Genomic DNA, 16,870 nt, shown 5'->3' with positions numbered 1-16,870 from the left:
GCAGTCGCTATGGTGTGTTTAGAACATGTATCTCCCGCTATATATACAGTATAGATAGCAAATAATATATATATATATATATATATATATATATATATATATATAAACAATGAGCTTAACTGGGATACAGACACACGGCAGATTTATTACCTGTAGGAGGCAGCTGCTTGTTGGCCCTGATTTTCTCACAGCTAGCTCTGGGGGAGTTGGACTGGCTGACCAAGCCAAATGTTTCAAGGCCCAGTGCTGATTTTTGATCTCCTGAACAGATGGAGGAGACCTCATGGGGCACGTTTTCCACTCTCCTCTTGTGGGAAACCGCGCTGCCTTGGCGATGATTTGGTGAGAGGGTAGGACCTCTCTCTGCTTCTGCGGTTGTAGTCGTGGGATTCCCATGACACATGTCGCCCAGGGCTAAAGGGTTCTCTGGGGGTTGTAGAGCTGGAAAGTCAGCCAATAGGTCGTAGGCCCTCTGCTGCTCTGGTGACGTGTCGGTTGCGGGGTAAGCGTGGAGCTCCTTGCCTTGGATTGGCGCCTGTACAGGGGCACTCGTGCCACTCGCCAAAGAGGCAGTGGGAGCCTGGTGTGGGTGGAATGAGAAGGGAATCTCCCACTGGCTATGCACCTTCCTCGAGGTTGAAGGCTCGGTGGGACAGAGCGTAATGCCAGCCTTGTTGGTGGGTAGCTGAGGAAAGTCGGTTTCCGTGTTAAATAGGATACCCTGCTCCCTGTCAGAGGTGCTGCATTCAGAAAAACGTGGGAGTTCTTTTTTCTCCCCGTCCTCCATGCCAATCTTTGCAGCGGCCTCACCGCCATCAGAAGGACACGTTTTTACCCCAAGCAGAGGGACGGAATCATCATCATTACTAGAATCAGTGTCTCGCTCGTGTTCTCTTTGACATGAAGGCTGGTGTAGTTTAGCAGGAAAAGGTGAGACGGGATCTCCTGGATTCTTTTCATGTTCAGCACTAGCCTGAGGAACCCCTGAATTCTTGGTAGATGTTCTTCCGCTCTTCAGGTTTTCTTTCACACATTTTACCTGACATGACAGAGACATTGAAATAATAGTGATCACTGGTATGTTGTTTTTTTTGTCAAGTAAAAAGGCAAAAGTTAAAGTGCTGATTAGTCCGATGGAAGCCAACACGTTGAATCAACCTTTGCTGTTTGTTTCTCATCCTGCTCTAGGTTCCTCTCTGCATCGGTCGAGGAGCTCATTACCTGCGCAGGTTTGGCAACATGGAGACATCTGCAGTCCGAGACAGAGGGGCAAGGAAGATTGAACTCAGTGTGGTGTTGTCTCTTGTCCTTCTCGTGCTGGTTCCTGAGAGCCAAACATTTCATCTTTTTTTGTCCCTCATCAGCCCTGAAGAAAAACAGAAAAGTTACAAGGACGCACAATTTTTTTTTTTCAGGCTTTTACGCTGCACGGTGATTTCGTTAACAATCATAACAAGCCACAATTTTTAATGTATGTTTTAGGGATGTTATGTGACCAACTGAAAACAGTGATGCATGCTTTCTAATATTTCCCAAAAAATTAAGTTGATATGTATTTGTCTTTAGCCCACTAAATGAATTTTCTGTATTAAACCTGAAGGTTCATTGATGAACCTGAAGATGCATTGATGAACTTTGATCCAAACAATTGTGTTTTGGCTTGGGCTGTGCATGTAGGGAGGTTGTCCTGCTGGAAGAAGAGCCCCCGCCCCAGTCTTAAATCATTTGCAGCCTCTATCAAATTGTCTTTCAGGTTTGCCCGGCAGTTATCTCCATTCATCATCCAATTAACTCTGGCCAGTTTCTCTGTCCCTGCTGGAGAAAAAAAAAACATCCCCTGAGCATGATGCTGTCAATACCATGATTCACCATGGGGATGGTGTCTTTAGTGTAATTTCTATTTAGTTTTCTACCACACATAAATGTTTGTACAATGCCTTGTAAAAGTATTTAACCCCTCGGCATTTGTCATGTATTGTTGCCTCACAACCTGAAATTGAAATGAATCGTTTGATGGTACATACAACTTTGAAGATGTATTTTTTAATTGTGTTGTGAAGTAAATAACAAATTTGACAAAATAACTGAAAATTCAGCTTCCATAACTGCCCCCCCCCTTTTTTTTTTGGATAAGTCTGTATGACCTAGTCACATCTTGTCACTGTTACTTTCTCAAGTCAAAACTGCTCCTGCTCCTACATTTTGGAAGGTTTTTACGTGTGAGCAGTGATCTTAAAGTCTAACCACAGAGTCTTAACCGGATTGAGGTCTGGCCTTTGACTAGGCCATTCCAGCACATTTAAATGGTTCTCCTTAAACCACTCGAGTGTTGCTTTAGCGGTATGTTTCGGATCATGGTCCTGCTGGAAGGTAAACTTCCATCTCAGTCTCAAATCACAGGCAGACTGATAGGTTTGAAAATCAAGAAAATCCCTGTATTTTGCACCATCAATCTTCTCCTCAACTCGCACTCATTGTGCTCATCCCTACAGCACAATGCTGCCACCACCATGGTTCACCGTGGCCATGGTGTTCTTAGAGTAATGGCATGTATTCACAGTCTCCTTAGTTTTGGGTTTTTGTTCTGTTTTAGCATTTCAGCATTGTTGGATTATGTTTTATTCCTTGTTTTATATCTCACTCTTTTCTTAGTTATCCTAGTTATTTCCCCTACATGGTTTTCTCCTGGTCATCCTGTGTTTCTTCTATTTATTAGATCAGCCTTGTTTCAGGTCCCTTCTGTACAGTCTTTAGTTTATTCCCATTGTCTAGTTATCTTCAGTTACATTTAGATTATTTTCCTTGTTCTTGCTCTCTCTCGCCCCCTGTTGCCACTCACTCACCCTCTTCATTTTTTCCTCCAGCTCCCTCTCCACATCTGCCATCAATTTGTCAGTCAACCCCTACCATTGTTCCAGCTCTCATCTGGAGCTCTCATCCTCCCACTTAAACTCCTCTACTGTTTCCTGTCACTTTGACCAATCACTTCCTCTGTGCTTCCTGGACCTACGTTTTGTTTTTTTTGCACTGGCTCCTGCATCCTCCAGTGTTTTTGTGAGTTTTGATTTTCCTTGAATCCACCAATAACTTCTCGCTGCCTCTACCTCTGCCTCTCTGTATTTGGGTCCAACAACAGCCACTACAAATTACGACAGTATTGGGTTTGCTCCAGACGTAGTGTTTTCCTTGGGGGCTGCAAGTTCAGTTTTAGTCTGATCTGACCAGAACACCACCTTCCATATATTTTGGGAGTCGCCTACACTCCTTTTGGCAAACTCAAAACATGCCATCTTATTTTTGACACTAAGTAATGGCTGTTTTTCTGGCTACTCTTCTGTAAAGCCCAGCTCTATGGGATGCCCTCCTTACCTGGTCTGTGAGTTATGGTGGGTTGCCCTCTCTTTCCAGGTTTGTTGTGATACCATGTGCTTTTCATTTTTATAGATAATGGATTTGATAATGCTTGGAGAGGAACATCAAAAGTTGTTGTTGTTGTTTTTTTATAGCCCCACCCTTACTTGTACTTGTCAACAATTTTGTCCCTGACTAGTCTAGAGAGTACCTTGGTCTTCTTGGTGTGATGCCTCTTGCTTAGTGGTAAATACACCTTTCCCAAAAGGTGTATTTATACTGACAGGAATCCTCTCTGTGAAATTATCTCTTGTATTCTTTATACTTCTCTCACAAGGAGCGAGAATATGTTTTTGTAAATCTTGATGAATATTTTTTTAATATTCAGAGTTTTTTCTTAGGCTTTTGGCTGTTTGTTTTTTCCACACATTTTACGCTAACCTATAAATCACTGGGACATAAAAGGTCTCCTAAACTCAAAGGTCAGCACTGGACCAATGAGGTTCTAGTAGTAGAAAAAGCTTTATTTCAGCATTGTCGAATCTTGAAATGCTATTCCCTTTCAGTGCTTAATGTGCTTACTTGGTGCTCTGTGACTTGGTAGAGAACTGTAGCTTAAAATTATTTGCTATAACTCAGGGGAAACAACAGGGTTAACCAATAGCTTAAGGTGATGTAATGGTGAACAACAGATTTTTTTTCATCATTTGGTTATAGTAATGGTAAGACTGTTAGTTACTGACTAGTGCTTTGGTCATTTTATGAGTAGCTAACCATTTCTAATAATAAGGTGATAAACTAGAAGTGGCAAATACTTCATCATTAGGCTAAGATAAACTAGCAGCTTATCCATGATAGTAATAATAATCATCTTTATTTACCATTGCAACATACATTCCAATAAAACTTGTGTTCTGCACTTCACCCATCCCTTTAAGGGAGCAGTGAGCTGCCACTGTGTGGCAACGGAGAGCATTCTGGGGCTAAGGGTCTTGCTCAGGGACCCAGAGCGGCAGTCCGGGGAACTTGCCCTGGCCAGAACTCAAGTGCCCTATGCTAACAACTAGAGCAGGAAGTAATGAGGTCCTCATCAGGACCCCATTACTTCCTATGTAAAAAAGCAACAGTTTTGGCCGTGGTTGGACATGTGAGAGAAGCTATACTTGGTCGGGTCTTTAGGCTTTAAGCTTTCCACAAAGGCAAATTTTGTTCCCATTTACTCAATCCAATCTATAAAAATAGAAAATGTAACCAGTTTTTTGTTTGTTTCTTTTGCCGTGTAATATTTTGCCCCTCAGGTGAATATTTATTTTTAAGTTTATATGTAAAATATTATTAAAACACTTTGTTGACCTGTGTTTAAAATGAACGCTTTAAACACTGTGAAACATCATTAACACAGATCTTAAAAACAATCTACAATTAAATAAAAATGACTGCGTAAACTGAAACAACTACCCATGAGTATTTTCTTTGTACCTGATATGTTAAGATTTGATCAAATTTGTCTGCATTTTTCATATGATCAGTGCTTATTTATGTCTTGTTCATCCTTTGCTGACCTGTGGCCTGAAAGATAAGGGCAAGGAAGAAGGAGTTTGCTTCCGTTGTTCTTCTCACCAGCCTTCATGTTTGAAACCAAATCAACTGTCCTTTTCTGCTGCTCATCATTCAAAAAATTCTAATTGTCTGGAAGAATAGCTTGGATTTGCTGTCTTTTTTTGTGTTAGTTTTTAGTTTGATGTCTGAGTTTAATTCAATCTGAAAAACTCACACAGAAAGAAAAGGCAATTAGAAGATTTTTATTGATACAATATTTTTAAGAGTTTGGCGCTCAGACCTCGGCAGGAAAAATTCATGCTGAATTATACTTCAATATGCACAAGCAGGCTTATGAAATTAGGGATGTTTCCCCCCAGGCCTGAAACCGGTGGTGGAGTGGAGATAAACAAAGTTTCTTCAGTCCATATGATGATCTGTTTGAGTTAGATGTCCAACTTGATAAATACAGGTTTGCCTGAACTGTCCATAATGAGCAAGCTTGAAGCGACTGTGGAGAGGAAAAACTCCCCTTTGGGAAGAAACCTCTGGCAGAACCAGGCTCAACATGGCGGTCTTCTGCCAGACCGTTTTAAGGAGTGACTGGGAAATCCGTAAGAGTCCAGGAGGAATTACACTCTGATAGGGACGAGGTTGAAGGAGGACCGTAGGAAAGCCAGGCGGAGCTTGCTACGATGGTGGAGAAGGGGATGGAGGTGGGTTGAATCCAGTCATCAGAGTCCAAACCAGACACGGTGCAGCCACCGCTTGCTCGCTGAGCAGAAGGCCGAGACGAGGATGTGGAGTTCTTTTAAGATGAACCCAGGATGCTGATTGGCTTCGAGGAGGAGCAGTTCAAAGCTGATTGGCTCGCGTCGGAGGCGGATGAGTCTGATTGATGGAGGTAGGCAATAGAGTTTCTTCAGTCTGAATTTTCGCTTAAGCTTCATTTTAACTTATCTTACACTGTGGCTGCCCAATACTGTAAATTCTTGATTTTAAGCCGAACAAAGCATTTATTAACTGTCAATGCAACAATGCAGGAAAAACAACCATTGGTTTTAAGGCGCTTACTTTTAGTTTTGCTCTGCCAAAAGTGTTGTTGTAGTAAGAAACAAGAGAACAATAAGAACGATTTCATCAGTTTTTTATATTTGTTGTAGATTGTACTGAGGTGCTAAATCGTCTGTTTGCGAGGCTGTCACACTAAACATTTGCAAACCTCCAAATTAAGAATTTGATACCATCTATTTCAACATGTAATTAACCAATTTAATTTAACTTTAAAATATTGGTTAGCTTTGTTCAAGGCCTTTCTATTTTCTTTCTTTTTTTATTTGTGGTCTAAGAGTGGAAGAGAGATGCTGAACACGCACACATTACCTGCTGTCCTCCTTGGACTTTGTTTCTGGGAAGAGATCATCCTTTTCCTTCTGATTCTCATCATCAGCCCTGACCACAAAAAAAAAACACACACATAATTAATAGTGTGGTGCAGCCTGTGGACCAATATTTAAAATAAAATAAATAAATCTATCCAAAAGCATTGATTTTATGTTTCTTAGCCTACCCATTAATTGGTCTCAAGTGCAGTGCTATATTTTAAAAACTGTGTGTTTGCTTTCAAAATATGTTAAATCAAACAGTATTTTCCCTCCCTCATACAGTAGCACCATTCATATAGAAACTCTCTGGATGGCAGATTGACCTGGGTGAACTGTGGCCGACGGGATAACGACAGGGATGAGTAAAGTCAGCGTCAGATGACTTGTTCTTCTCCTCATCCGGCGTGCTCACACCTGAATCAGCTGCCTCTCTCTGCTGCTCCTCAGCGCTTGATAGAAAGGAAGAAACGGGTTCAAGTGGGACTTAGACAAACGGACACATTTGATTAAAAGTAAATAACCAACTTTTTGTTGTTGTTTTTTGGGCATATGCTTCTGAACTATCATTTGCAAAGGAAGTATTCTATTCTGCTAATTGCTTTTTCACAATATGATCACAGGAAATGCTACTTGTGATGCAAACTTGTCTTAATTGACGCCACAGACTAAATTGATTCTGTTTTTTTTTCCACTTTATGAACAGTACATCATCCAAAAAAAGATATATTTGATAACTCCTCAATCTCAACGAGCTGCCAGTGTGCACTGTAGGAATCAGTATATGAAACATCTTTACTGTTATTCTGTCTAGAGGTCACAGGCGAAGTTTAGCATTTGTTGCATGGTAGCCTTTCCAAACCATGACTTTTTAATGATGCTTCTCCTTTGGCCCCAGCCAGTTGACTGTCGCGTCGTGATGCAGAACAGACAGCCCTGTTAGACCAGGATGCTCATGGACCTCATGAAACTTCCAGGTGGCTGCTGAGCAGATGGTGTACATTAACGTCATACAGGGGCTCTGAAAACAATTCGATAACTCTTATTGCACCAAGATGGGATAAAGGTCAGACATAGGCTTAAATTTCCATCTTTTCATCTGCCCATCCATACATCCTTCCATACAGATGACCAACCAGCCAACTGTATTGTCTAGACTGTTTGAGATGCAAAACTGAAAGGAATTTTAAAACGCACTGCATGTAAACTCGCAGCCCAAACAAATCATAAAAGACTCCTTAAAATAACATCATCATCATCATCACATAAAAATTATTTTTGTGAAGCTTTGCTACCGATATTGGTGACAAGAATCCTAAATGAATGATCTACATTTACCATCTGGATCAATTTTAGCCCGTGCAAAATTGAGACATCAATGGGATGGATTACTATCATCTAGAGATGCAACGTAGCATTAATGAAAATACCAGCCAGGCATACTTTTAGATGTTTTGACACATTTAATGCTTTTCAGCACTTTTTTTTCAATTCTTGGTAAAAACAAATAAATAAATAGACCCTGATATGCAGCATGATCAGATTATGCATTCTAGTCAGAATGGATGCATGCATATTATTACATAACTCACACAAACAGTAGAAATCCCAGGGAAGGCACATAAAATATAGAATAATTTACTTTGACATTATCCTCAGGTCTCACATTCTACTGAGACATACAAGAATTAATTTCCATAATTAAGGTAAGTGAGAACCATTGAGGGGCCCTAGTACTTTCCTAGGGAGCTAATGAAGTGATAACACCCCATAAGAACAAAATGATGCAGCTGCCAGAGCATCATTTATGAAGATTTATTAAGCCCTAAGGAGAAATGTAAAACGCAATGTATGTTTCTTTTTTTTTTTTTTTTAAATGGCCCACAATAAATCGCTGATGAATTATGGACACACATGCTAACACATATGAGTAAGATGCCAGGAAAATAATGTGCAATGCAAAATTATTTTTAACCCCTTTTTTAGATTTAGTTTCCTCTAACGGGTTTAAATAAAGCCCAACCAGTTGCCTCCGGAAGTTACCTGTAGAAACTTCTCTAGTATCTTTAAACGTTAATGAACATGGAGTATCATGAAGACCAAGGAACACACGAGCAGGGATGAAGTTTTGGAGAAGTTCACAGAAGGTTTTACTTATGTCAAGCCATAAATAACTTGCAGTGCGCTGTTCCTCCATGCAAAATCCCGTTTGCAGATTTCCACAAAGAGAGAAGGTGAGCGCGTGGACGAAGGTGGGTGATTCAGAAAGACAAAAATTTTGTTTTTTTTTGCCTACATGCAAAACGCTATGTTTGGAGGAAAACTAGCACTGCTCATCACATCACACACACCCTCCCCCAAAATAAAACATGACGGTGAAGCCATTGTGTTGTGGGAATGCTTTTCTTCAGCAGGGACAGGTTAGCTGGACAGAGCTGATGGGGAGACAGGGGGAGCAAAATACAGAGCAATTATGGAAGAAAACCTGTCAGAGGCTGCAAAACCTTCAGAGTTTGGACAGGGGTTCAGCCTCCAGCAGGACATTGACCTTAAATACACAGCCAGAGCAACAATGGGAAGGTGCAGATCATATACAGACACACCCCAGACCTAAATGCACTCCAATTTATTTGAGTTTAATTGCAGGGAATAATGTCAAAAACTTCAGTTTATGTTGTTAAAAGTTAGTTTATACCTGTTTATAACTGCAGTTGTAATTGTGGGGAAATGTAGTTCTACAAAGCATTGACTCATGGGCACAGATACAACTACATGCCACCCCTTTGAGGTTTCTGTGTGTCTGTGTGTCTGTGTATATATATATATATATATATATATATATATATATATATATATATATATATATATATATATAGATATATATATATCTATATATATATATATATATATATATATATATATATATATATATATATATATATATATATATATATATATATATATGGTTGTAACATGACGACATGTGATACTCCAAAGGACGGGAATACTTTTCCAAGGCACTATCTCTATATGCGCATTTCAGCCTTAGCCTACCCGTTACTCAGTTCGCTGTTGGTGAGGATGTTGTCCGGATCCAGCGGCCTCTGCGCTGAACTTTCACCTTTGCCCGTCAGATGGGTTCTGCTCCAAATAATTTCACAGACCCGATCAAAGTCATCTCTGGGCGCGTTGGGATGAATCCATGAGCGTCGCGCAAACGGAGCGGGTGCGCTGAAGCGTGGGTCGGCAATAAGTGGCTTCCAAGGATTTTCTATCATCTTTTTTTCTCTCTCTCTCTTCGTTTTTAGGGGATCTCGCTCGTAAAAGCATGCGTTGTGTTATTTTTCTGTGCTGAGCACGTATTTTTGAAAGGGAAACGTTACGTCTCGCGCGTTCTAGTTGCCCTGGAAACTATATACAATTCTGGAATCGTAGGAATTCTATCAAGTGGAATGGACTGTTGGACTAAGTTTCCCTGCGTTGAAACATCGTCCGAAGTAACAACTCTTCGTGTTAAGCAATGTCATGCGTGCGTGTGCTGTGATCCCCAAAAAAAAACAGCACACTCAACGACTCCACGCAGCGTGCCCAAGGCAGGACAGTCGTGGGAAAACCGCTCGCTTGAATAAGAGCTGTGATCGTGGAATGGGCATCCCATCAACCTATTTCCACGCGTGTCGGGGAATTAATTAGAAGTGTTATGAGCAAAATTACAAGTGAAATTCAAATTTACCGAGAGGGGACCATAGTTCCGGCTAGTTAGGCATCAATTTCACGTGTAATAAGCAGAATGTGAACATAGGCTACAAGGTTAAACTGCGGGGCAAGCCAATGATTGGTTTTAATGGACACCATGGCTCCCAAGGCACACACTAAGAAATCAGAACAGGAAGAACTGAATGTTTTATATTATTATTATTATTATTATTATTATTATTATTATTATTATTATTATTATTATTATTATTATTATTATTATTTAAGTTACAGTGATTAGAGATGAGCTTCTTCATTGACTTTATTCCAAAAAAAATTCTGAACTGTGGGCATGCGACCCGAAGGAGAGAACAGGAGAACTTGGAAAGAGAGAGAGAGCGAGAGAGAGAGAGATGGGAAGAGGCGGGTGGGCAGACGCTGAGGAGAGATAGAGGCGCGCAGAGTGGAGAGCAGGTCTGCAGTCTGAATCTGTGCGTCGCGCAGACCCGAGACGACGCTTCGTGGCTGCTCGCTGCGATAGATGCTGGGATTACCACAGCCAGACCTACCGCATCCTCCGACCACTGACTGTTCACGCTCCGGGGCTGGGGTCGAAAACTTCTCCGAGCGCTTCGGGGACAGAGGTCTTCTCTTGGATCCTTGGATGATAACGCCTCTAGATTTCCGAGGACGAGCTGAAACGTGGATTTACTGGATTTCAAATCGACCCCAAGAACAGGAGGAATAAAAGAAACTGAGAGAGAGAGAGAAATCTGTTGGATCTTGTGCCGTCGTTTGCATTTGTGGAGCGTGTGAGAGGTTTTCGTGATTTAATGAATTAATGAATTGATTGATTTTGCGGAGTTGGTGAGTAAATTACTGGCCAGTTGTCTACCCCTCCTCCCCCTACGGCTTGCCTTTTAGGTGTGAAATCTATCTTATCAGAGAAGAGACTCTGAACCCCTTTGGTCCCCCGCATGACATGGTTCAGTCCAGCTGTGAGATCCGAGCCTCCTCCATGCATTGGGATTTTTCTCAGCTCCGACACCGAGTGAATCTCCCTTTTCTGCGCATCTGAGAACTCATCGTGCCTGGCAGAGAGAAAAAAAAAGAGAGAAAAAAGAAAGAAAGAAAAAGAGAGAAAGCCCCTGCCATGACCACCACTTCAAATCGGGACGGAGCACCGGGACTTGTAAGGAGAGCGGGATCCGTATGCAGAAAGGGAGACGATGGCATTGGGATTTTAGCTCTGATGACAGCAGGAGCTCAGGCGCGCTGTCGTTGGTACCGGGTGCTGCTCTTCTACATGGGGCTGCTGATACTGGGCGCCACAGTTGAGGGTGAGTCCCCCCCCCCCCCCCTCCCTTCATCCCCCCTCCCCAATCTTTACAGCTGAAGACGTGTAGAAAATGCAGCAGGCTTCACCCCCACACACTCCACCGCCCACTCTTTCCTCCACCTCATCGGTCCTTGACTGAATGCAAATCAGCGTCAGCAACCCGCACGCACAGAAGCATCATCCCCCAACCCCCCCAAAAACAAATAAATAAATAAAATAAAACAAAACCCTACATTTTAAGGATCGGTCTCGGTGTGATGTCGCTTTTCAACCACGTAAAGTTATGAAAAAGCTGCCCGCTCGAGGGTGGCCGTTTTGATACCAGTGCCATCCTTCACTCGTCTGATTCCGGTTCCATTAAAAAAGACTGAACGCTTATTAGGGTTGTGCTCGTTTTATTTCTCCTCTTCCTGTGGCGAAAGTGGCGGGGGCAGCGCGCATTTGCCCCCTATGAGGAAATCCGTTGAGGTGGACAAGAAAGGGGCTGATTATTATGCTGTTCAGGAGTCCGAGCGCTTGTGCATGTGTGCTCGCGTGTGAGTGTGTTCGGGGGAGGGAGAGATCTTCCCTCTTTCGGGCCGCTTTCTCTCCTCAACTTTCCTGCGAAAAAAACTTGCAATGGTGTTGCAAAGGGCTCCTTTCAACCTCTTTCGGTTTGAGGTCGGGCTCTTCTGCGCGTGTGTGCGTGCAGGAAAAAAATCTTTAAATCAAAATCTTGTAACACGAGTTTGAACATTCAACAGATTGCCGTTCCTGTCCACCCACTCCCACCTGCTGAGTGGGCGCCCTCAAAGGTGACGCTCATCTGCATTCATTTTTTTTTTGTTTTGTTTTATTAGTAAGAGCCAAGGGAGAAGAGCTGCAACGATTCTCTCGGGTAGGATGTACACCATACAGCCGCTCTACCACTGTCTCAGCTCTGCACCAATGAACGGACACCTATTTTTAGCAGGGGAAAAAACCCAAAATAAGAACCACCAAGAATATACTGCCACGGCCACAATGCGAATTTGACAGTGACTCATAGCTGTGCGTCTCGGCTTGGACAGCTCGTAACCCACGAATGAGTGGGGAAACTGGAACATTCCAAGCGCCTAAAGTAGCATGTGTGCACTTTAAGCGCAAATATTTATATTCTGCGCAAACACACACATACACACACACACACACACACACACACACACAACTCCCACTTTTTAATCAAACATTTGTCAGCTGTGCTCTTGAGACTCACTCCTGATGATGGCAACAGATCTCTCTCGAGTTGAGAAAAATCCCATTTCACCTATATTGTTTTATTTGCACCTAGGGAGCCTTTATTGCCTCCACACTCTCTTCGGGTTTGCAGCCAATAAAGCGACTCCCACTTATTACACACGTTTGCTGAAGAGCAAAGGAGACTTGTAACAACGCGCGCTTTGAGCGGAGCCAGTAAACCGGCTTTAATGCTGCACGTTTTCCGGTGCTGATGAGGTCTGGTGCTGTTGCAGCCATCAGCAGTTGCCCCTTCCTCCCATTGAGCGGCACCAGAGCCTCGCACTATACGCGGAGAGGGAGAAGGATGGGACCTGTGGTTCGTGGTGTCCCATGGTGACTTTTTTTTTTAATCAAAACCAAAGCCAGATTTATAAATCCAGTTCGGCAGATGCATGTGTATAAGTGCCAAAATCAGATGTATGATACAGTCCCTTTATCCGGCCTTTATTTATTAGCAAGTCCTCCTTTGGTTGTCATCTTCCCATATCCTTAACGTTCTCTTAAAGGCCGTTAAGAGCATTGCTTGACAAAGCCTAATTGAGTAAACCTGGCCGTCCCAGAGCACCGTGCCTCTTTCAATAGGTACCAATCAACATCCATTCATTTAAAAAGCACAGGGGACGAGAATTAAAGGGATGATAATGGAGGACAGAGACGGAGGGCAAGGGAGGGAGGGATGGCTTAGGATGACGTGCCTCCCCCTGTCTGGTGCGTATTTTTAATTCCTATCTCCAACGTTGTTTGCCACGGACTCGTGACACACAGCGCGTTGGTTTGCGCCAGATCACGGCCTTCACCTCTCGGCTTTTGAGTAACTTTAAAGCGCTGCGTCGTCATCCTCATGCAACTTGCGCTGACGTCGTCGAGGACCCGGATGCTTGAAATGCTCGGACCCTTCTCCCTGATTCACCCGAACGCCTGCTTGCATGCGTCCGCTGCAACTCGCGAATGCGACCCCACGAGCAAAGTGTCTCCAGCGCTTGGAGTTAGCTAAATTGGCTCATTAATTTCGGCATGTGCTAAATGAACCCGCAGCGCGTTCTGGGAGGGTCCAAAGGTGGCTGGCATTTTCAACACCCCGGAGAGCGACAGGCGCAGCAGAATCCGCCGCTCAGATTAAAAGTTCAGTTCAACACCACGGACAGTTCCTCAAGCCACGCACTCCGCGGCAGCAGGGGTGTCACGTCAGCGGACCGGGGCAGAAGGCCCCTCGATCCGATGCAGCTGCTGCCAAATGTTTATAACTTGCGACAAGTCAGACCTCCTTCTAACACCACCGCTAAGTGATTTCTTTCAGATTTTAGTTACTTTACCATAATTTGGCCGCAGCGGAAGCAAATTAGTCCCAAAAGGCATTCATTTGTTGTGCAATTCAAGTGCTCATGTAGTGAGTTGGAGTTTTGAATGATGTGATTGGGCATCATTTTGTTTGGGATGAATGATACTATCGACATGAATATTCCAACAATGGATTTGTTTTTGATGGGGAGAGAAAATGTGGATCCCTGTCACATCTTGAGTGATAAAATTAGCATAATTGTGTTTAATCATTTCAGGTTATTGGCTGTAGGTAAAACCGTTCTCAATGCTTTGTTTATAAGTGAATACAGTATCCATCCAAGCAATGGGTGTTCATGGACATCTTTTAATGGCTGTTTCAGTCTGGCCAGTCCTTGGCTTTGTTTAGCCAAGACAAACCTGTTAAAATGGCCCCAACTGTCCTGCTGAAACCTTTGCTTAACATAACCATTTCATTTCAGACCTAATTAGGCCTTTGCATCAACCCTATGACTTTTCAGCCACATTCAGGCACCAATAGATGTGTTTGCATGGGTGTCATCTTCATCTTTCACTTTTCAGGGGGGGGGGGGGGGTTGCTGCATTAACAAACTCATGCTTGTATTTGCCGAGGCAACAGTGCTGGGTCAGTAGTGCACATCCACTCATCTTGACATAAAGGGTATATTAATTTGGAGCTTTTAATGGTTTGTTTGAGCCAATCTGTTTTCTAGAGTGAAGAGACGGTGGATTAAAAAAAAACAAGAGTAGAGAGGAAGGTCTGGATTTATTGGGAATGTTTTCTGATGAGCTGCACAATGGACAATGATGCAGGGATTCTCTCCATGCAGACATTTGTTCTCTCAGGGTATTCTTGAGAGAACTTAAAGCTGGGTCTTTATCAGGAAAGCAATAAATTCAAAATTAACTTTTAAATTTCTGATACAAAGAATGGCCAAATTTTTAGACATACTCGTGACAAAAACTTGTAAGGGAGTACAAAGATGCAGTTTGCCCAGGGATATTCATCCAAACATTAGTGCGTGTTTAGGTAGATATTTAAGCCTGTATGTATAATTCCACTCCTGTGTGGGTCGGATAAAATACACATAAAATTCTAATCTTAATGCCCTATTTCTATACGTTTTTTTATTGTTATTACTTGAACTTCTGACCAGTGGTGTAAACATTGGTTTGGATGGTCATTTAGGTAGTCTCAGTTCTTATCTGTTCTTATCGCTCTTATAACCCTATAATCTATTCCCATTTGGCTTGTCTTTCTGCTACCATACCTCTTCTTTGTTGCTTACTTTTTCCAATGTGCTTTCTATATAAAATGTTGACAAACAAAGGAATAAAAGACAACTGAGAAACAAGTGACTTTCTTACTGAAAACTGAGAAGTATCTCTGGCACTAACTGGGTGGGGGTTGCCACCTTGTCACTGTCTCTATGCATTACCAAAAGAGAAAGTACTAAAGTGCTGCATTGATAAACCCATTCATTGTAAAGACGTGGAACCGGTGCAGAACACCGGTGAAAATAAAGCTGGGAAAAATCAGTATGTGGCAGAAGAAGAGGAAGAGAAGAGGAGGTTATTGTTGGAGATGGGCGATAATCTTCCTGCAGCTGAGAGCTAATTTGGCCTTTATGTTTTGGTGCCTTTTCAGAGCTGGGTGATTTTCTCCCCCTTCCTGGGTAAATCATCCATTTGGAGGGCTTATTTTCTTATCAGGCAACAAGCAGACACCTATTTTAACAACTAACAGCTTGTAAGTAAGCTAGTGGGCACATGTATGTGTGTGGTTGGATGACTTTGTGAGTTGCTGCCTCCATTTACTCAGAGATGATTAGATGAAACTGTCAACAGGGAGGTTGTGCGCTACGACAGAAACACCCAGATAAAAAGAAGAGGAACCTGTAGGAGAACCCCCCAAAGCTTTTGGAGTCGCAAACACTCCATCACCACAGACGCCGTGGTTTACGTGCCCACCTGCTGGTGCGTGAGCTCGATCCTCTGTCTTCTGCTTGAACCTTCCTCCTTCCATCCACAGAGCCGTCCCACCAGGTTCCCACTCCTCCTTCATCATTTCTCTCTGGTGATTCATGCCGTCATCAATCTCCAGATGGTCCGAGCTCTGTCGCTGCACTTCGTCATAGTGATCACAGCCCCACATTGGCGCACACAAACACATGCGTAGTTTCACGCGCCTAGAGACACTCGCTGAGAGAAAATGCACCCAAACAGCTGTGTGTACATCCAGCTTCCCCAGTTCTGTTACACAAACTAGGAAATATAAGCAGGGCTTTAAACATAACACAAAGAGAACCCTAAAATCAGATTTTGTAAAATGCAATGGTGCTTCCTCTTTTTTGGAATACAAACAAATACTTTTTTCTTAATTTTACTCCATATCCATGAATCTAATTATTTATATGTCTACAAACTTCTCAAATACATTTCTTTCAAAGCTGACCCAACCTGAGAAAGACCTCGTTGGGGATACGTGGAATGTAATTTTCAATATGCCCCTGAGTTTAAAATTAAATGAATAAACTTGTATTTTAGTGGCTTTGTTTTTCCCAGGGAATGAAAAAGGAGTCCTGCTGTGCCGTTCTGGCAGCGCTTCAGCCTCACAATCACTGGCTGCGACTCACTTCTGAGCCTTTCTGTTAAACGCCTTCCATTACGCCGTTTCAGCGGCTCAGCTGCAGTAAAAGATGCTGGCTACCAGAGTACATACTGGAAGGTTTGCGGGCTGAAAGTGCGTGTGTGTGTGTGTGTGTGTGTGTGTGTGTGTGTGTGTGCGTGTGTGTGTGTGTGTGTGTGTGTGTGTGTGTGTGTGTAACTGGAAAAAAAGGTAAAAGATTTTTACTTTTCAATGACTAACAAAAAAGTGCAAGAGGGTGCTTGTTGATTTTGGCAGAGATGCAAACAAAACTTGTTGGCGCCACTTTGAGAGACGTGTTCATTAATTCATCTTGTATTGCAGCAACATAATGTAGCACTGAACAATGTAGAAAAAAAT

The 16,870-nt window shown here is 42.7% G+C and overlaps 2 protein-coding genes across 2 annotated transcripts in view; one reads left to right on the top strand and one right to left on the bottom strand.

Moving 5' to 3' along the window:
- LOC105934473 overlaps window positions 1–9,678 on the bottom strand; it is a 43,894-nt gene extending 34,216 nt beyond the window's left edge. The window contains exons 1-5 of the mRNA XM_012874461.3: window positions 9,327–9,678; window positions 6,599–6,724; window positions 6,274–6,342; window positions 1,222–1,366; window positions 151–1,039 (exon numbers count right to left, since the gene is read on the bottom strand). Coding sequence (XP_012729915.3) covers window positions 151–1,039; window positions 1,222–1,366; window positions 6,274–6,342; window positions 6,599–6,724; window positions 9,327–9,550 — 1,453 coding nt within the window. The 5' untranslated portion in view covers window positions 9,551–9,678. The remainder of the gene's footprint in view (window positions 1–150; window positions 1,040–1,221; window positions 1,367–6,273; window positions 6,343–6,598; window positions 6,725–9,326) is intronic.
- A 741-nt stretch (window positions 9,679–10,419) lies between these two features.
- Window positions 10,420–16,870, top strand: part of csmd2 (CUB and Sushi multiple domains 2) — a 340,637-nt gene continuing 334,186 nt past the window's right edge. The window contains exon 1 of the mRNA XM_021322558.2: window positions 10,420–11,308. Within this exon, the coding sequence (XP_021178233.2) occupies window positions 11,122–11,308 (187 nt within the window). The 5' untranslated portion in view covers window positions 10,420–11,121. The remainder of the gene's footprint in view (window positions 11,309–16,870) is intronic.

Source organism: Fundulus heteroclitus, chromosome 13 (genome assembly GCF_011125445.2).
Source record: "Fundulus heteroclitus isolate FHET01 chromosome 13, MU-UCD_Fhet_4.1, whole genome shotgun sequence".
Lineage (NCBI taxonomy): Eukaryota > Metazoa > Chordata > Actinopteri > Cyprinodontiformes > Fundulidae > Fundulus > Fundulus heteroclitus.
This window is presented reverse-complemented; position numbering and strand designations above follow the sequence as displayed.